At 34.9% G+C, this 22,454-nt stretch overlaps 1 protein-coding gene across 1 annotated transcript in view; it reads right to left on the reverse strand.

The window, feature by feature from the left end:
- LOC129001695 (mRNA (2'-O-methyladenosine-N(6)-)-methyltransferase-like) overlaps nt 1-22,454 on the reverse strand; it is a 41,656-nt gene that overhangs the window by 3,764 nt on the left and 15,438 nt on the right. The window contains exons 6-13 of the mRNA XM_054429089.1: nt 21,669-21,900; nt 20,256-20,376; nt 18,224-18,365; nt 16,747-16,922; nt 16,011-16,270; nt 14,497-14,610; nt 11,708-11,863; nt 11,187-11,391 (exon numbers count right to left, since the gene is read on the reverse strand). Of these exons, the coding sequence (XP_054285064.1) occupies nt 11,187-11,391; nt 11,708-11,863; nt 14,497-14,610; nt 16,011-16,270; nt 16,747-16,922; nt 18,224-18,365; nt 20,256-20,376; nt 21,669-21,900 (1,406 nt within the window). The remainder of the gene's footprint in view (nt 1-11,186; nt 11,392-11,707; nt 11,864-14,496; nt 14,611-16,010; nt 16,271-16,746; nt 16,923-18,223; nt 18,366-20,255; nt 20,377-21,668; nt 21,901-22,454) is intronic.

Here is a 22,454-nt window from a genome sequence, read left to right on the forward strand (position 1 = left end):
AACGTCGTGAAAGATAATTGACACTCCTTCCACTTATGAATCACATTTTGTGAGCAGATTTCTGTGCTCACAAAATTGTCAAGCATAATAATGTCTATCATCAGTTGATGGTCCTGAATAGAGTAATAAAGTCATTGAATGTAAAAACACTTTTACAAGGGGTGGTGGGAGTCCAAAAATGGTCTTAAACGTTTGCAAGGTGTTTTTCATGGTGCAGGCCGAGACTGTTGTCATTTGTTTGTCTCGTTTGATAGGAGCAGTGACCAGAGTTAGTGGAAAGTTGCATTCTGATCACGGTGTGTCTAAATGAGAGAAAGTGACGAACTAATAGGGGACGTCTCAACCAAGACTATCAAGGTCAGCCATGGGAGTTTGCAACAAACTGATCAGTAAGTAGAGTTTCCTCAAATTCAATCACTTAATGTGTGGGGAAAAGGTAGTTGAAATAAGAAAATTAATAAAGGAAATAAATCGAAGGACCAGCCTAAATTAGGCAAAGAAGTGAAACAATTCAAAATTGATATTGTTGGGATTTGTCAGCTAAATATTTTACATAAATAATGATAGAAAAAAGTAACAAGACAAGGTTTTTAAGTTTAATATACAATGTTGTTCATTTTCTGAAAATAAGTTTGTCAAAAAAAAAAAAAAAAAAAAAAAAAACTTAATATTGATGAAACTCACCAAGAATGTCAATCATTATTTTCATCATTGGTGGAACCGTCTTGATGGATTCATAGTTTCTTGAGGTATTTAAGTTTAAGTTCATTCATGTCTTGATGATTAAAATATCACTTTTAAAATGTCTTTCTTCCTTGTAGAATTTAACAATGATGTTCACAATATGGATTGTATAATGTAGTTCAAATTAAAATGAGTAATATTTGCTTAAATCACATGAAAATTGTATGTGAGTTATAAAATAAATTGAGAATAAAAAATGATATGTAGTGATTGTACTGAAGATAGAATGCAATGTTTTCTTTTTATAATAATCAAAATATGATGTAAATAAACATTAAATTAAATAACTTTCAGCTGTCAAGAAATTGGGATGGGAAAGAAAAATAGGAAATTGTATTCAGAACAAAGAAGAAATAAAATTATAATATATTGAAATCAATTTTGAATGAAAATATGGAAAAGTGATGAACTAGTACGCAACAACGCCGGACACCGTTGAACGTCTGGTTCAACCAAAGTTGGTGTCACTCATTGGCATTGGATAGACTTGGGACACTGGGCGAATGTATTCTCCGTCAGTGGTCTTGACTTTTACCACACGGACAATGTTGTCTTTCCCAGGAAGTAATTCACTGATACGGCCGGTTGGCCAATGGCATGGTAGAGTTGAGGTTTTCAGGAGAACTAGATCACCAATCTTGATGTTTGCAGTCGGTTTTGTCCACTTGTGACGTTGCTGGAGATGATGCAAATATTCTAGGCTCCATCGTTTCCATAGATGTTGTGAAAATTGTTGGACTTGTTGCCAACGCGAAAGTCGATTGGGTGACACATCGAGTAGACATGGTTCAGGGATGGAAACTAATGGTGCACCTGTCAAGAAATGTCCTGGAGTAAGTACATCTAGTTCTTGAGGATCAGTCGAGAGAGGTGTAAGAGGTCTTGAATTAAGAATTGCCTCAATCTGCGTTAATAATGTCATCATTTCAGGAAGTGTGAGGATGGTTTCATCAATAACTCTAACTAGGTGTCGTTTAACGCTTTGAACTGTTCTTTCCCATAGGCCACCGAAATTAGGGGCACAAGGAGGATTGAAATGAAACCTGATGTCTGATGGAGCAAAGTGGCTTTGTAATTTATCACGTGCATCTGAAGAAGCGATGGTGTGCTGTGTGATATGGTTTAATTCATTAGCAGCACCCTTGAAATTGGTGCCACAGTCACAGTAGATGTGAGAACAAATTCCTCGACGACTAATAAATCTAGTGAGCGCTGCGATGAATGCTTCTGTTGTCAAGTCAGTTACAAGCTCTAGATGCACTGCTTTAGTAGTCATACAGATGAACAAGCAGACATAGGTTTTGGTAATTTTAAGAAATCTCATGTTGGCTATTTTGGTATCAAATGGTCCCATGAAATCAGTTCCAGTATGCAAGAATGGTTTAGATGGGGTGACTCTGGGTTTTGGTAAAGACGCCATCAATGGAATGGTGTTTGTTGGTTTGTGTCGGAAACATGTGACACAGTTGTGGATCCGTTTTCGAATGATGTTTCGTGCGTTTAAGATCCATACACAACGAGATAAAATGGATTGGATGAATAAAGGACCGGCATGCAAGTAGGTAATGTGCCAGTAATCTATGTAAATATTTGTGATGTGGTGAGATTTAGGTAATAATATCAGATGTTTTGACTGGTATGGAAGTTCAGAATTCTGAAGACGCCCTCCGACACGAATAATGTCATTGTCATCCATGAACGGATGGAGTGGTTTCAGTTTGTTAGGACAGTGGTTAGCTTGAAGTTCCTGTTTTTCAGTGGCGAAGACTTCTGATTGGACTCTGTGAAAGATCTTTAATGTAGATGTGCGCAATTCGTCAGTTGTGATGAAACCTATGATACGATTCTGTTTATTCAAACAGTTGTGTTTGAATCGTAAAACAATTGCAATTATACGCACGAGTTTTGTCCACGATGAATAAAATTTCAGTGGTTGCCATTCAGTGACACCTGTAGTTACAAACACAGGCAACGGTGTTGGTTTTAATTCGGACGAAACTTCAGAATTAAAGTCAGTTTTTGGATGCTCTTGCTTTGGCCAATCTGTTGATGGACGTGAAAGCCATGATGGCCCTGACCACCACATATGATTTTCTACCAGCTGTTTGACTCGTAAACCACGAGAACCACAGTCAGCAGGATTGTCATTAGTGTTAACGTGATGCCACACTTTAGTGGAGTGCGTTTCTTGAATCGCGGCAACTCGATTAGCGACAAAAGTTTTAAGTTGGTAAGCTGGGGTTTTGATCCAGGTTAAGACAATTGTGGAATCAGACCACAAGAAGATGTTGTTTGTATTAAACATGTTGGGAAACAATGATGTGCAATGTGATGTCAACTTTGACAGCAAATGAGCTGCACATAACTCTAAACGAGGTATTGTGGTGCGACGTAATGGAGCGACACGACCTTTTGCCATAACAAAGTTTATGGTGACTGAATCATCAAGATGAACACATCTGAAATAAATTAAACAAGCAAATCCTGTTTCTGAGGCGTCCGCAAAACCATGAAGCTCAATGCCTTTTAAAGAATGCAGATTTAAAGAACGTGGTATGGTGATGTCTGATAAATATTGAGTATCATCGGAGAATCGTTTCCACTGATCGATAATAGAATCAGGTATAATGCTATCCCAACTAATTCCAAGAGTCCAGATTTGTTGCATAATACACTTGGCTATCATGATGCATGGAGTTAAGAATCCACACGGGTCATAGATTTTAGCGATTGCGCTAAGAACATGTCGTTTTGTAAGATTTGCGTTGGAATCTAGATTAGTGGTAACGTAAGTGAAAACGTCCAACGTAGGTGACCATTGGAGACCTAATACAGTAAATTGTGGACAGGAGGATTCAGACACAAATTTTGGAGTTTCGCGATGTGACTCAGGAAGATCTTGAAGCAACTGTTCTGAGTTTGACATCCACTTGCGAAGTTCGAATTGACCACATTGCAATAACTGAGTAAGTTGAGTCTTAAGTTGTATGGCCTCTTCCAAAGTGTCTGAGCCAGTAATAATATCATCCATATATGTATGGTGTTTTATTGCATAGGCTGCTTGAGGGTATTTGTGACCTTCATCAGTAGCTAGCTGGTGCAAGGTTCTAATAGCTAGATATGGAGAACAATTCATACCATATGTAACAGTGTTAAGTTGATATGTTTGCATAGGCTTATTTGGTGAATCGCGCCATAGAATCAGCTGATAGTTACGATCCGAATGATGAATCACAATTTGGCGATACATTTGTTTGATGTCTGAGCACATGACAATACGATGTCTTCTGAACTGAGTCAGAATGTCAGCTATGTTAGGTTGCAATGCTGGACCAGTCAGTAACAAGTCATTGAGTGAATGGCCAGAATCAGTTTTAGACCAGGCCCAAAATTAAAAAATCCCTCTCTATAAAGTGCAAGAAGCATTTCATGTAACAATTGGGGAAACAACGTTTTTAGGGTATTTCGACCCTGCTGAGTACGAATCTGCCTGTTGCCAACGCGAAATTTTAACCGGAAGTGCGGTATCCAAGATGGCGACCAAAACTCTGTTTGCCCCATATCTTCCTTGTTAGTTGGCCTAAAATAATGGTTTAAACGTGTATATAGGGGGTTTTCAGATGCCAAGCACATTAAAACACTCAAAACTAACTTAAATTAAGTTTTGAGGGCATATCTTCCAAAATGGCGTCCAAGATGGCCACCAAAAACTCAAATTTACGCATATCTCCCTTGTTTTTTCTCTTAAAATAATTATTTAGACGTCTGCATAGGGGTTTTCTCGGATGCCAAACACATTGCAACGCCCAAAATTTACTTACATTAAGTTATGGGGGCATATATTCCAAGATGGCACCCAAGATGGCCGCCAAAAACTCTTATTTCCGTATATATATATCCCTTGTTTGTTTGATTAAATTAATTATTTAAACGTCTACAAAGGTATTTTCTCGCATGTTAAATCACATTGCAACACTCATTATTTACTTCCTTCGAGTTTAGATGACATATGTTCCTAAGATGGCAATAAAAACTGTATTGTGCTTACGTGAGCTCCGTGTGTATTATTGTATTTAGTGTTTAAGACCAGTCAGATATCAAATGGAAACAACACAATATGAACAACACACACAAATAATATATGTACAATATGAAGTGGCTGAATATTTGCTACTATTTTTGAAATACTAATTGAAATTTAGCAATGTCAAAGTAGAAGGCAAATTGTTTAATGTACTCTGGTGGCACCGTAGATAACGCGTAGTATAACAGAACCTGTAATTAAGAAATTGTAGAATTAATTGTGTATGAAGTTGACGAATTTATCACTTATTTAAGGTGTCCAGTTATGTAAATAGATATTTATTGTAAAATATGACGATGCCATACGTATGTTTTGTATGTTTTACGGCAATAAATAATTTGATTTGATTTGATGTTATTTGAACGTTTAGTCCAACAGAACCTGTAAAAATTATTTTTTAGAACATACCTAAAATCCGCAAGAGGTGGTGCATGTAAATTAAACTAAACAAAGGTTCTTTATAACACATTAATAAATAATAGCCTAATAAACAATTTGGTGACAATATTAACAATGATACTGTACTGTTATATTGTATTGATCTTGTGGTACCACCCATCAATGGAGGTTTGTTTACCATGGGTCTCAATGGATGAAATAGATTTTTTAAAGTTTTTTTTATGGCAGCATTGTGTTGGCTGCACTGATCAACATTAATCAGCAAACAATTCTTATTCTTTTTAATATCTTATGTAGGCCAACCGTCTATAAAAGTTAGTTTATGAAGAGAAAGTAAACAATTGTATGTGTACAAAATAATTGTTAATAAGGTAACATCTTTTGTTTCCCAACCGTCTATGAAAGTTTGTTTGTGAAGAGAAAGTAAACATCTGTATGCATTTCTACGAAATAATTATTTGAGGTAAGTACAATTTGTAATCCTTAGTTTATTTTAACTTATCAATAAGGAGTTTTTGAACCATTTTTTAAATAATCACGGTAAACGCTATTCGTTATGTTTTCTCGTTTATTAAATGTGAAAATAACGTATTGCGTTTACCGTGATTATTTAACGAAGGGTTCAAAAACTCCCTATTGCTAATTTTGAATGAACTTAGGATTTAATACAAATTGTACTTACGTCAAATAATTATTTCTTAGAAATTTACAAATGTTTACTTTCTCTTCACAAACAAACTTTTATAAACGGTTGGAAAACAAAAGATGTTACCTTATTAACAATTATTTTGTACACATGTATACAATTTTTTACTTTCTCTTCATAAACTAACTTTTATAGACGGTAGGCCAACATAAGATATTAAAAAGAATAAGAATTGTTTACTAATAATGTTGATCAGTGCAGCCAACACAATGCTGCCATAAAAAAACTAAAAAAAAAATCTATTTCATCCATTGAGACCCATGGTAAACAAACCTCCATTGATGGGTGGTACCACAAGATCAATACAATATTTTAGGTATGGTCTAAACAATAATTTTTACAGGTTCTGTTGGACTAAACGTTCAAATAACATCAAATCAAATCAAATTATTTATTGCCGTAAAACATACAAAACATACGTATGGCATCGTTATATTTTACAATTAAAATATATTTACATAACTGGACACCTTAAATAAGTGATAGATTCGTCAACATCATACACAATTAATTCTACAATTACTTAATTACAGGTTCTGTTATACTACGCGTTATCTACGGTGCCACTAGAGTACATTAAACAATTTGCCTTCTACTTTGACATTGCTAAATTTCAATTAGTATTTCAAAAATAGTAGCAAATATTCAGCCACTAATAGATATCTGACTGGTTTTAAACACTAAATACAATAATACGCACGGAGATCACGTAAGCACAATAATGTTTTTATTGCCATCTTAGAAACATCTAAACCCAAAGAAAGTAAATAATTAGTGTTGAAATGTGATTTAACATGCGAGAAAATACCTTTGTAGACGTTTAAATAATTAATTTAAACAAACAAACAAGGGATATATATATATATATGGAAATAAGAGTTTTTGGCGGCCATCTCGGGTGCCATCTTGGAATATATGCCCCCATAACTTAATGTAAGTAAATTTTGGGTGTTGCAATGTGTTTGGCATCCGAGAAAACCCCTATGCAGACGTCTAAATAATTATTTTAAGCCAAAAAACAAGGGAGATATGCGTAAATTAGAGTTTTTAGCGACCATCTTGGGCGCCATTTTGGAAGATATGCCCTCAAAACTTAATTTAAGTTAATTTTGAGTGTTTTAATGTGCTTGGCATCTGAAAACCCCCTATATACACGTTTAAACCATTATTTTAGGCCAACTAACAAGGGAGATATGGGGCAAACAGAGTTTTGGCCGCCATCTTGGATACCGCACTTCCGGTTCAAATTTCGCGTTGGCAACAGGCAGATTCGTACTCAGCAGGGTCGAAATACCCTAAAAACGTTGTTTCCCCAATTGTTACATGAAATGCTTCTTGCATTGCCTTTTTTTGAAAACGGGCCTAGTCTATTTTGCAACTTGCATCAAATACAGTGCGAAGCTTAGTTGTTGAACTAGATTCTTTTAACACCCCGTGATGAGGTAAATAATAATGTTGCCGAGTTAATGACGATACATCTATGAGAGACATATGATCAAGAGATAAGTATTCATGCATAAAATCTTTATACAGCATAGAAAAACGTTCGTTACGTGAAAACTTACGTTCCATTGCAATTAAACGTTGCTTAGCTGCATCAATGGACGAACCTAACATTTTGGATGAGCCTTTAAACGGTAATCGTACAATGTATCTACCGAGTTCTCCTCTGCTATGAGTGTCTGCGAATAACTTTTCACAATGAATATCTTCTTGGGATTGTTGTTTGTGATTTGGGATTTCTTCTAAGAGCCAAAATCTTTGAATGGAATCGTGTATGTCATTTAAACTTGTAGTATGCAAACAAATATTTAAAGTACTCGATTGAGATGTGCATGATTGCAATGTATCAGGTGTACATGGAGTAGTACCAATAATTATGTTACCACATGGAGTATTAATTATTGATGGCAATGTGCTGCCGAGTGATGTAACAGGACCTGTGAATAAATGAGGTACCAAAGATGCTCCTAAAATGACATCAATGCGGTTAGGAAGATGAAAATTAGGATCTGCTAATTGTTCATGTTTCAAGCGTGAAACTACCTCTGGAGCTACTGGACAACGAGGAATGTTCAGTGTAAGCTTATCAAGTATAACAAATGAGTGGTTCGGCTGTAGTGTAATTCCCGATAAAGTCTCAATGATTGCTGTAATTTGCCCCTTTGTTTTCGTACTTTGCTGACTGATGCCTACAATTTGAGTAAAACATCTGCTTCGAGGAGTATTCAGTAAATGGACAGCACGTTCAGAAATAAGAGACGCCATGCTTCCTGTATCAATAAGCGCACGAAATGTTTGAACCTGTCCACTGGAACTACGTATGTTAATTAATTAAGTTCCCAATAAGACCATTGCTGTTTGTGAAACGGTGGTTCGAGGATTACGGACATGCAAGGTGATTGGATTTTGTGCATCTGTATTAAGATTGGATGGACGAAACTGCTCAGAACGTTTGTGTGAATTGGATTGTCCAGCTTTATTTGTGAATGTCAGTTCTTCAGTTGGAAAGTGCAATAAGGTGTTGTGACGTTTACTACAATGTTTACAAACTGACTGAGACTGACATGTTTGAGAACTGTGATTTCCTAAGCAAGAAATACAATGGTGATGTGATTTTACTGCCTGGAATCTGTCTTGTGGTGATAGTTTTAAGAATTTGGCACAATTGTAAGTTTTATGATCAGTGCCATCACATCCAGCACACAGCAACGTAATTTGTTGAGGTTTAGGTTTTGAGTTGAATATTGGGCTTGTTATAAATTTACGTGTGTTAACCTGTTTTTCCGGAACATGAGAGATACGTGATTCTTTAAAACACGATGTGGTAGCAACTGCATCCTCATGCCGATCACATTCGGACGTGAGAAATTCAAGTATTTCTTCTGCAGAGGGCAATGTGTGAGCTGTAGCCTGTCTGTTGTCACGGAATGTTTCAAGACGTTTGCGTAAATCCACATCAAGTTTCCGAAGTAGCAAAGCCGTCAATAGATGGTTAGAATTGCTGATGTCACAATCGATTACAGTTAACGCCTGAATATGTTCATTGTAGCTGTTAACAAACGAGCGAATTCCAGAAACATTGCGACTAGAAATGTCTGGTAAGTCAAGAATAATATTGAGATGAAGTAGGCGTAAGCGTCTGTCATTTTGGTAACGTTTGAAAAACATTTCGTAGGCAATGTCATAGTTAGCCTCAGTAAGTGAAAGGTTTTTAATCAGGTTCAATGGTTCTGATGACAAAACACTTAATAAGTATTGAAACTTAGTTACTTTGTTTAACGTGTCGTTTTTGTGAATTGTCGTATTGAAGACATTGATGAAGTTTGACCAATCAGCGAAGTTCCCACTAAATTTAGGAAGTTCAAGTTTTGGTAGTCGCGCTGAACATGACTGATGCTGTATAGTTAATTCAGCGTTCGAACCAGGAAAGCTAAGTTGTTCATCGCCAGATGACAACATATCATCAATAGAAGAGGTCAACTCTATGAACAAGTCTGATACACTGTTTTGATCAGCTACCAAACGCTCCTCAGTAATGTTCCCCTCATCCTGAACTTGAACCACACGTTCCAAATTGCAAAGAAAATCGTCATATTTTCTTTGAATTTCATTGCGGTAATTGGTCAATTTTCTTAAGTCCGATTTGGTAATAGGTGTGTCATAGTTGTTAATAATCTCTAAAAGATGAGAGAATCTAGCCTTTGTCAAGTTGGTGAGACATATGTAAGTTTCAGACTTGAAATCTGTTGATCTGTTGCCGGGCATATTGCAATGGGCGTGTTACGTACAGTCAGACACGTAGGGACAGAAGGAATGAGAAGTAAGATGGATGTTTCGATAATAGACTATAAGGCCACAGGGCTGATAACAAAATAATCCTGCTCGATTTGGACAAGAATTTGTGGGGAAAAGGTAGTTGAAATAAGAAAATTAATAAAGGAAATAAATCGAAGGACCAGCCTAAATTAGGCAAAGAAGTGAAACAATTCAAAATTGATATTGTTGGAATTTGTCAGCTAAATATTTTACATAAATAATTATAGAAAAAAGTAACAAGACAAGGTTTTCAGTTTAATATACAATGTTGTTCATTTTCTGAAAATAAGTTTGTCAAAAACAAACAAAAAAACTTAATATTGATGAAACTCACCAAAAATGTCAATCATTATTTTCATGTTCATTGGTGGAACCGTCTTGATGGATTCATAGTTTCTTGAGGTATTTAAGTTTAAGTTCATTCATGTCTTGATGATTAAAATATCACTTTTAAAATGTCTTTCTTCCTTGTAGAATTTAACAATGATGTTCACAATATGGATTGTATAATGCAGTTCAAATTAAAATGAGTAATATTTGCTTAAATCACATGAAAATTGTATGTGAGTTATAAAATAAATTGAGAATAAAAAATGATATGTAGTGATTGTACTGAAGATAGAAATGCAATGTTTTTTTTATAATAATCAAAATATGATGTAAATAAACATTAAATTAAATAACTTTCAGCTGTCAAGAAATTGGGATGGGAAAGAAAAATAGGAAATTGTATTCAGAACAAAGAAGAAATAAAATTATAATATATATTGAAATCAATTTTGAATGAAAATATGGAAAAGTGATGAACTAGTACGCAACATAATGGGAACTGATGAACACCCCCCATCCATTGAGCGTGTATACGGCCTTCTGCGAACTCCCTAAGCCACTTATTACAATTTTTTACATCATAACACTTTTATGCATCCACATCTGTTTACTGGCAACAGTAATCAAAAGTGGTTGGCTTCCATCATACAGAAACCTAATCACAGAAATAGATTAATACTTGGTGGGAGCATTATTTTTTACAAGGTTTTCAAATTCTTTGACGAGAACAATTGTCCTACGGAGTGGGAACCGGTTAGAGTATTAGTGGATGATGTAAGATACAGGACTTCTGGTCTCAGATTTGAACTAGGCCGTTTAACTGCGACAAGAAGCCTGATCGACACCTTAATTCACAAACAGCCCTCTTTTAATAGTGTCAGGTATAAATTACGAAAACAGCTGACAAGGTAAACCATAGCAAGATTTAAACAAAAAGTTGTCTCGTTGAGCGCACAAAACAAATTTTATGCTATCTATAACATATTACTACGTTTTGGGGTAAATGTAGAAGAAATTTGTTTTATTGCCAATCATGGGCAGTTGCAAATAATAGATATTAAAATTGATTAAAAAAACATTCCCATCTAAAGTGCCAGAGACTACCTTGTCAGTGGGTGCTGGTGGTGGAGGATCTGTCCTCTGTGGGGAGAGTAACTCTTGTCTATCCCTCTCTCTCTCCTTCCCCGGTCTGAATGCGTCTAGCAGCGCCTCCACCCTCTCCTCAGTAGGCCCCCACCGCTGGAACCCTGCGTTGTTCTGCAGCCACACTACCAGTGTACCATGAGACGATCTGACGTTCAGTTCAGCTCTACAAGGCAAACAAAAGTAAAATATTGAATGTATATCATGTTAAAAAATAGTCTGAACTGTAATAACAAATATTAATACTGGAACAACATACAATAAAGTTTAATATCGATATTTAGTAAACATAAATAAATATTGACCAAAAGTTTTAACTGCTCTAATAATCATGTTTACCTTGTTAATTAATTATGTTAATTAATTTGTTTTTTTACATTTTGACCATCACTAATTTTCCATATAGAAAAATGATTATTGTGCTGTAGCTTCATAATAAATTAATCAAGAATAAAAATAAAATAATTTATCAATAATCTCACTTGGTGACCAGATGTTGGAAGCCGTGGCGGTACTCGTGTTCAAACGCAGGCACCACAACCTGCTTCCTCTTGAAGTGACTAGCCTCGAGCCTCAGCAGTGCCCCTGGTGGAGGGTCTCTGTACTCAGCCAGTGTTACAACAAACGACAGCGGCTCACTGAAACACAACTGGTTGTAACTTAGAGCACAGGAGCTAACCAGCTTACATGAGTGGGGAAGAGTCCAATCTGGCCCAAGAAACGCAATACTTCACACAATACTCAAAAATAAGAATATTTCAAGTCACTGCAGCATTTTCAACCAAAGTTTCTCTCTCAACAACAAGCAACTCTAACAAATCGTGGCTAAAACAAAGTCAAGAGTTTACACACCAGCTCGCCAAATAACACTAATGAAACAAGTAAAATATCTTCTGAACTGCAAAAGGTATCTTAAATAAACGGTATCAGCAATCTGACATATACTTTCTCCCATTAGCTTGTCAACAACCTTTATCACGGGTAAGCGGTGGGAGTAACTATGATATTTTATAGGGAAAATATCAAAAGTTGCAAGAACTTTTGAACAGTAATTTTTACAGCAATGAGGGGTTGCAAAATTTTTTTAAGAATTACAAGAACCATAAAATAAAACACTAATTTCATCAAACCCGGTCGTTTTTCTAAAATCAGATTTTTTGTTATTTTATGGGGTTTTTTTTATGGGAAAACAACATATGTGTTTAGTCAATAAGAGATATTAATTAGTAAGATTTTTAGTTATAAGAATTTCTACCAACAAATCAATATTTTGAGTTTTAATATTTTCGTAATGTAATCTAGTTTTATCTGAGTGAGGCAGACAGAGATAGACGAAGCCCTTATATATTTTTTCTTCTACTCTGTGGCATTCTATGACTTTTTATGCCTCCATAATTTGCAAATGGGATCTTTCAATGATTTAATTTTTGTAGATTGCATTTCTTTGAATCGCAGCTTAATATTAACAGCAATGAAATATCCAGCTGATCATAATGTAAACAAATATGTCATTTATAAGGATAACATGGGAACTTTAAAAGCCACTGGGGCAGAGCCCAAGGGACTTTTTCAAAAATGTAAGGTCAGTTTGCAAATCTACGGGACCCGCTCTTTCCAATGAGACGTCAATGGATAAAATCGGTTAAGAAATGGCGGAGGAGTTCAACCGAAAAATTTCATTGTGGCGTATTAGTTATATAGATTGGTTATATAGTATAGAATCAGTTTTAGCGAATTTCCCATATAGGGAATAAGCTATTACCATTTACCATAGTACTCATAGTAAGACCTGGACCCGGGACCGATTAAATTTTTCATTTTGAGGTCCCTAGAGGCCAAAAAACCATCCGTTCAAATTCATATATATATATATATATATATATATATATATATATATTTATAAGTAGATAGTATCATGTTACTTCTAGGCCAATTTAATGAAATTTAATTTTTTTCAATAGCCTACTAATATGTTAAAATTTTGCCTCTTTTAGGCCATTTTCTGAAAAAACCTAAAATATTGATGAAATCTTTATAAATATGCCTGAATTTCTATAAAATTGTCTACAATACAAACAAGTAAAATTATAAAATATGTAGAATATCAAATAGCCTAAATACATTTTTATACAAATTTAACTATAACAGTTTCTTTATCTTTGAATGTTTTAATTTCAGTAATTATTAAGTTTAAATCTTTTTTGTTAGCGAATTTCCCATATAGGGAATAAGCTATTACCGTAGTACTCATGGTAAGACCTGGACGCGGGACCGATTTTTTGTTTGTCTTGAGGTCCCTAGAGGCCAAAAACACCATCCGTTCAAATTCATATATATATATATTTATATATTATTTACTTGCATGTTTAGGGCTACTAATTAAAACTACAAAAATTAAAAATATAATCATTTGTAAAAATAATAAATATGTTAAATATATCTTAATAAATTTTTGTATTCATTTTTTTCATTATACTATATTAATGTTTTTCTTTCTTTCCTCAGTTTTTCAATTTTATCGTAGATAGGTTGGTTTAGTTTTGGAATCATTGTGTTAGGCCTTAAGTATGTCCTTGGGTCCTTTTTATTGTGTAGATAAATAATTAGCTCTTTTCTTACATTAAGTTTCTCACGTTCTTTTTCATATTCTAAAATTTTTTTCATGTTTTTTTAACTGTGGTCTGAGTTCATTATATGGTCGGCGAAGTTCGACTTCATTGATGTTAGATTTTTTTTTATTTCAATGCTTGTAGATGTTCTTTGAATCTTGTTTTAAAACTTCGAGATGTTTTCTTTGACAGTTTTCTAGATACCAATATTTTAATACGACCTTCTGTACCGGTTGACATCTTCATAACTCAATCTCTCGATCGCTGCAAAATGTGTGAAGATTTTTTGTGATTGCAGCAACACCTGAAATCGTCTCAACACCCTTGCCCACATATGTGATCATATTGCAAATCGGGACCAAATTTGTGATATTTTCTGCAATCCCGGCAACAGGTGGGTCGTCCGTGATTTGCCTTTTTGATGGTGTATAAGAGGAAAAATTGGTGATATAAGGCAGATTATTAGGCGATTATTCAAAAATTAATACTTCCAGGTCCCTTACAAAATTCATATATATTATAATCCAGGGATATTTTCTCGGTCATCCAAATTGATTTATGTACAATTCCTTGTTTTACCGGTCGGATATTCACTCTGTATAAATATGCATGGCACTCAACGTATGTTTTTTTTATACAAGTAACAAACAAGAATGGCTTACTTTGAGTCGGATAGCAGCCTCTCAAAATGGCTGACCATGGCCTCCATGAGTTCTTCACTATATGGAGGGTTGGCTATGAAAGATCCGCTGACTGCCTTCAACTCCAACAGTGGACTATAACATTAAAACACAAATAATTGGTGGCTGTATATAACAGGGGTAACCAACTCCTGTTGTTTGGGCCAAATTTCTCAAATAAAAATGAAATAACTGATTTGATATTTATTTGTTACATCTTGCTTTTGAAAAATTTAACAAAAACAGACATATAAATATATATTATTAAGTTGTAATGTATAGTATTATTGCTTGACAAGTTTAACAATTTTGTAGTTAAATAAAAATACTGTAATACAATCATATTTTCCCTGGGGATTGTTAGTTCATGGTCTGTGTGTAAAAATAAAAAGTGATGAATGGTTTGAATCCTAAACAACATTATATATTGCACATACAACCAACATTTAAAAAATAACTTGCAAACGAGGTAGCTTTTAATAGCTTTCTTTGGTAAGGCCAAGTGGAATTCAAATATGTAAAATGAGAATTTTAAATTTAAACAATTTTAAGTGGCTGGAATGGCTTTTCTAAACAGAGCCAAATAATGTTCAGGTTGAAAGAAAATATAATGGTTAGTACACACTTTGACAATTATTAAAACAAATTATTAGACACTTTATGAGGGCCTATATGAGAAAGTAATGGGCAGTTTTGTGTCCAAGAAGTTTATACTTGTGTGAGTAAATATTTGTAGCCCAACTCCAATCTTTGACTGTAGAACTAGACATTCAATACAAATTTTTAAGTTGTGTGCAATTTTAGTATTAAAATGTAGTAGTCAAACTGAGCTGATGATAGAATGACCAGCTGTCAAGTAACAATTTCTGTACGTAAACAAGCTAAACTGAAAGGACAACTTATTGCATATTTTATGCCACTTAAAATGTCACAATATCATAAATTAAAAGAGCAAATAAAGTGTTGACATTAGCACACTCAACTATGTTATATCGGGTAAAAAATCAGTCACAACTGTAATGGTATGTTTTCTTCAACGTTCATCCATCTATCCAACAAAAAATGCAAAAGGTGAGGCAAGAAGTTGCTAGAAAACTTGCACAGTAAATCACCGATCAACCAAATATAGCGACCAAGTCCGTAATTGGAAAACTTTTTTTGGTTAATCAATGGTCAGAATTTGAAGGCTATTTCAGTTCAAAGAGATGCACAACAGTTTTTTGTACATTAGTTTACTGTAATCTTAAAATTAAAATTTCATAGCAAAAATACGTTTCTTAAAATAAGCCTGATAAACAGTTGTTTTCTTAACTTTATCAGGGTATTATTGGTCCTGGGATTTGGTTTAACATGCAGTTGAAAGTGGTTTTACTGTACTGTTCTCAAAAATTTTAAATTCAATGTTAAAAATAAAATAGGCCTAGTTACAACAGTATGTATACTGTTTGAAGTGTGTAATTGATTACAATTGCTACAACAATCCCAACATCACTAACCCTCTGGAGCCAAAATAAGAGTCTGTGTCTGCAAACGCAGAGCAGTACTGGCGGAAGTAGCAGTTGAGCGGGGAGGCGAAGCACTCAAACGTCACTCCAAACATGCGGTTTAGACTCTCCAGCACAGTGACCGGTAGAGCTGCCTGCGTCGCCTCACTATGGCCAACAAACGTGCTGTATCTCTTGAGCAGACACCATACCCGCGGCAGAAACAGCTCAAACTTCTTGTCATCAAAACAGCTGAACCTGTACAGCTGTTCCTAGGGAAACACAGGAAAGTGTTATGTTGACTACATCTTTCCAAAATCAAAATATACATTTACTTTTTATGTTTGTAATTTAGTAGTATGATATTGAATTCATTACACACAACATATCAAAATTTAAAATAACGGTTCTAATACTGTAGAACCAATACTACAAGAGAAGAAAGCGGCCAAAATACTGGTAACTACATACTGTACTGATTTTGTATCAAGAACCGAGGTACAAATAAGCGATCATACCAACGTTAAATTGTTCTGTACCACAGACCTCAAGTAATTTGTCTTCATTGTTCATTGAGCCCCTAAAATGGGGAAAACAGTTTTAATTTTTAGCTAGCAAACAACTTTAACATTTTCTTGTCTGGAAAAATTCCTTGAAAAATCCGGAATGTTTGGGCTTTTAACCTATTTGGCAAATGACTAGTGACTAAACGCTAAAAGTGGTATCCAAACTAGCCTATGTATTTTACCAGTTTGTGCAAGTGGGTGGTGTTGATGCTGACTGTGTCACCCTGGAACCTCAATAGCGGCTGGTCTCTCTCAGGCAGGTAGTCGATGGTCGGTAGTCTAGGACAGGGTGTGGAGAACTGTACAGGGTAGCACCAGACCTTGCGAACATTGGCCATGTGCTGGGGTGGTGTTGGCTCTATCATCAACAGACAACTTTAGAACAAGTATTGTGGTGTTGCAGTGGTGTAAAATCCTAAGTATCGGTAACAGGAATGTGCCAAATTAATTAGGCACAATGAATGTGCTTTATCCTCATTGTTACAGGGTGTCCAGAGAACTGACTTTTTAAAATTCCCGTATTTTCGCGTCAGTACTTCAAGAACTCCTGATATCTCCCGACTGCTTAATTTAATGCTTACTGTATAAATTGTATAAGGAAATAATAAGAGTTTCTAAAAATAATTTTTGAAATAATAATCCAGGTAATGGTGTAAAGCACAATTACAATCACCTTATTGATATTCACCATTAGATTAGCAACAAACCTATGATGGATATTAACTAATAGGTAGTGATGATTTTGGAATCCATAATCCAATATTATCATGTCGGTGCCGGCGACGCTCAAGCACATAACTTTACAGGCTGACCTTTACGTTGCTGCTCAAAACGCACAACGCTGCTACTCTATCTGTCAATTAATTATTTTGTTATCAATTAGGCAGGCTTTTACCATGTATAGATAGTTTTTTTTTTTTTTCGCTTGCTAATGATTTTTTACAAAGATTGCAGGAGAAGATAACAATGTTTATGTTACTGTGCAGGGTATTCAGTATTTTGCCGTGACCATGGGGGACAACGAGGCAGGCACACCTCTAGTTATGATAAAACGTAATAGGCTATCTTCCTTTACTTACAATATGGTTTTTATTTCATGTGTTTGAAAGGATTTATAACTTTTAAAGTTTTTAACTTATGAAATCGATGGAATCGGAATCGATTTTAAAGAACCGGAATCACATATTTCTGGAATCAACCCATCACTAATTTTAAAACAACAACAGTCTTTTCTCTTTTCTGACATTAGGGCATAGCATATGATCATTATTTATCAATTTGAGATGGGGTACCGTATTTAACCCAAATAGGAGTGAAGGATGAGTGTAAAATGGAGTGAGATGATCTGTATAGCTTTGTTACTGGTTTACTGGTTTTTGGCGGCTGAAGAGGTCCTGGTCCTATAGCAGCCCCAGACCAGTGGGGCTTCAGCTCCCTGGACTGATATCACGATATTTTTAAACTAAGACCAAAAATTTCATTACACAGGACCATTTATTAAAAGTCCAGTGATCAAGGACAGTTGGGTCCACTTCATAAGCTATGTCAACTTATGTATGCTGGTAGTAAAGTCGGGTATAAATCAAAACTAAGCTACTTATACAACTCCTAATTAAATCTGTAGACCTATAAGAAGAACACATGAACAAGTAGTGTTACCTGGTATACCATTATCCTTTAACAGTTCATAATGTTTTTCCCGAACCTTCTTGGCGTATTCACAAGACAGGAGGTAAATTTTCAGACAGATTCCTTCCACTGAATCTTTCACCGTTTCTGTCAAGTGTGGCTGACACTGTCTCTGTAAGGAAAAAAAACTTGAATTTTTTTTCAATTATTAACTTGGTAGATGACATATAACCTACAATGAATTTTCCAAAATTTAGCTGTCTAAGCCTTAAAATTGCCATAGAGTTGGGGAATAGCAACTTGGGGCCGGGGTGATGGAGACCGGTTGTGCTCAGTGTCATTGAGCAGCAGGCAGGTGCTGCTGCACTACTCTCCAGTTCTGGTATGAGTGCAGCAGGGCTGTAGAGGGTATTGATGGGTGTGGCCGTCAAACTGCTGCTTGTGTGATTAGGAGCAGGAAATATGTCTAGGAATACAGCAGAGGAAACTCCCAAGACCAACTCATGGGTTGGAAGAAAAGAGATTGTTCTGGCGAACTCTCCCAACGATAGGTTCACTGAATCACTATTCTGCCTGTTAGTGGAGAAGCTGTTTGAGATGGCGATTTTGGCCACTATTACTCAGCAAAACCTAAAATCCTATAAAAAGAACAAAGAGAAAGAATACTGAAGTTTTATGTTGTTATCTTTATACCCATTTTAGGAGTGCTTTTATGCAATAAGAAGAATGTAGATAAAAACATTTAATAGGCCCTAACTAATAAAAAAAATTTAAATTATAGTAGCCTACTTAGATAATAACAACACTCATAAATATAAGATAAAGATATAGCAATTGTTGTAAATGGACTTAAATTATGTAGAATGATAAAGAGAAAGGTGTTTTAGGTACAAGTTTTACTCGATACAAAACCACAACATAGCTTTCTACAAAAAAACATCTGGTATCCATGACAACTAATTTGTACTGAACACATGTGATACCAAAATGAACTATTCTCACAAATCATATTTCAACAGCAATGATATAAAAACATAGATTATTCTTTTTCTTTGTTCTTCTATTCTTTCTTGGGCCTCTCTTCATCCATACATTTCAAAAGTTGCCATGGTTACTTATTACCCAATCACAAGCATAATGTCGGCTACTATTGTGACTTAGCGTACAGCAGATAGATGTGTAAGGACTAAGGAGCAGACTGTCAGTGGAAGCTATTGACTGATATTTCTTTATTATGCTTCCATTTTAATTTGTCAAATGAACTGTGATGTTTCAAAAACAATAATGTGGGAGCCTACTGCATATCAATAATGGTCAGAAATAGTTAAATATACTATGCATTACAACACATAGGACTAAAGAAGCACAATTAATGAATTTTCCTGGTATTTTTATGGAGGTTATGATTGACCATGGTTGATCTGTCCCTGGTTAATCGAGGTTTAACTGTATAATTTAGAATGCAATTACTTGTGAGAGGGAAACGGGAAATAAATTAATAATTTTTAGATCTGTTTAGTGAAGATTTATGGATGGACACATTGGGGCGATTTCTGTTCAACAATAGTAATGGTGGGGGAAATTTTAGCACATTTGAGTTTTAGTTTTCATTATCAAAACAAAACTCCTAAAGCATGACTAAAAAACTGCAACTATTCTTTATTTACAGAGAATCAGTTCAGTGTTGAACAATATTTTTAGTTTTGGTTTATTTTATAGTTTTGACTCTTAACTAGGATGAACCAAGATGTAAAGATTGTTCACATAATAGGTTTATACATATAGATTTATATATAATGCTTCTGTTTGTAAGCTAAATTATATTTTATTCAACTGTCCAATATTTGTATGTTTGGACCGTTCCCTTACAAAAAATCCAGAGAAGTAGATATAAACAAATAGTTCTACAATTCCCTTTCTTAAATTCATTTTTTAATTAAAAAACATTTATATTCGTACAAATTAAAATACAAATTGATGGTAAAAGTTAAAACATTGACACCATAAAAAATACCAAAGAAAACTAATTTTAATAATTTTACTCAAACTGAACTGAAATTACCTTGAGATGGCCGAGCCTCTCTTGAAAGTCGTCGTATGTTGCTCCCACTGTCCGCCTAAGCCATTGAAACGTATCTTCCGCGTTCCATTTAACAATTTTGCGACTTTCTGGTGAGGCGTTCCTGTACACAAAATATTTTATATCCAGTTTTTTGGTACAAGTTTATGGGTTTGCTTTTTTTAATCATAATTGTTTGATAACCCTTTGAATGCAGGCAGACGCATCTCGTAACAAGATGGCTAAGATTGTGCGAGAAATGATCATATTTTGATAAAATTGGCTAAAATCGCAGCAAATGTAACAGAAGTAGGTTGGCACTACTAAGCATCAACCAATAGGCTTTACAAAGCTGATTCGTGTGTTGTTGATTTATCTGTTTAAATGTTTGTTGTTAGCGGTTTGTTTTGTTGATTTAATTACAGGTTCTTAGCTGTAAATTATTGTGAGATACAGTTTAAACCTTTTAAAATAAACAAAAACTGTATTGTTTTTATTTTTCTGATAGTTTTTCCTTTTTAAAAGTTAGTTTGTGGATGGGATGACAAGTTATGGAATTGAATATGCCTAGTTGAGTGATTTCATTTTGACAAATAATGGTATAAGTTATAATTGTGCACAGTTAGGCCTAGTAGGCCAATGAAATTAGTTAGCCATAATGACAGTGCTATTTGACACAGGTTGAAGAACAAGGAATGAGAACAAGACTCACCGCTTAGACTATGATGGCCTGTAACTACAAAATGTTTCAATTCTCAGTCATTTGTTGGTGTCAATAAGTGAGTTGAAGTAATGTATCACATTTAATCCATGAATAATGTGTCCAGGTAAATTTTGCGTCATACATACATTCCTCTAATCCAAATATAAGTCTGTGCAATCATAGATAAAACATACTCCCTTAGTAGATTTGTCATCCTTCTGAACAGCTGAAGCCAATTTTATTGTTGGTTCTGTACGTCACACTGTAGAGTTCGTATTTTGTTTACAATTTGTTTCTTGTTATTTCAGTCATTTAAAACTTTGTTTAACCGAATAAAACTATCTAATCATAAACAATAACCGGTCTCCTAGTTAGTTATACAGCCAAACAGTAAAGCACAAATCATGGAAATAACCCTAAAATAATAGAAACAAAATTTCAACTACACTAGCAATCAGTGTCGACGTACATGAACTAGAAACAAAGAACGAGCTTCAAAATTTACAATGGGATGAGAAGTCTATTTGTGTTGCTTAGTCTATGGTACAATTTTTAAAACTCCTCAGACAAGAAGGAAAAGTTTCAATAACCATCATTTTATGGTCCATAAAAGTTTCTAATTAAAAACAAAAAAAAATCACATGAAACATGTAAAAACGTTTGACTTGTAAAAATCAAAGCATTTTACTATTTAGAAAGCTACAAAAACCCACCTGGACTCGATCATTTTCTTGGCGGCCTCAGCGTATCTTGAAAGTTGCTTTCTAGCGTCTCCGGTGAACTTTGGTCGCACCAGCTTGATGGGAATGTCGTTCATTATCTCCTTGTACATGCACTGAGATATTTCAGGATAACACTGGCTTGGCAACAGTGGGTCTGTACCTGTGTCAACAACCTTGCGTTCCATCAACCATCTGTTGAACGAGTCCTTTGGTGCATCTATGGCTGTAACAGATCATTATCAATAAAAACAGGCTCTGTGGAACAAATTCTCAGACGTGTCTAGTCTTGGGCTGTAACTGATCATATCAATATATTATACAGACTCCTTGACTCTTTGATTTTTAAAGAGATACTGCATATTTTTTTCTATTATTAGTTAACTTAAATGATTTTAATTTTTCCAAATTCTCATGACAATAATATGCAGTTTCATGATTTCTGGTATTGACGATACATGCAGTAATCTCAATTATCTGATCTTTGGGTACCCAACCTTCTGTGCCATCCAACCCTTTCTTTAGACTACCAAATATTCACTGTGAAATCATGCACTCACTATTTGTGTTAGTTATGACTGTACACTGTTGACATTGCTACCGTTTTACCAGGGCCGGATTTCCCGGTAGGCCCGGGCCTATGGGCGCAAGGTCCTAGAGGGCACACGGTCGAGAGTAATTTTTTAAACCTAGGCTATTTAAAAATAAAAATAAATAGTCATAGTTGATAAAAAAACTCCAAAGTATTGTGATTCTGAAGTTCATAAAAAAAATAATTGT

Source organism: Macrosteles quadrilineatus, unplaced genomic scaffold (assembly GCF_028750875.1).
Source record: "Macrosteles quadrilineatus isolate MER2022 unplaced genomic scaffold, UCM_ALF_1.0 Scaffold_8__2_contigs__length_117827958, whole genome shotgun sequence".
Lineage (NCBI taxonomy): Eukaryota > Metazoa > Arthropoda > Insecta > Hemiptera > Cicadellidae > Macrosteles > Macrosteles quadrilineatus.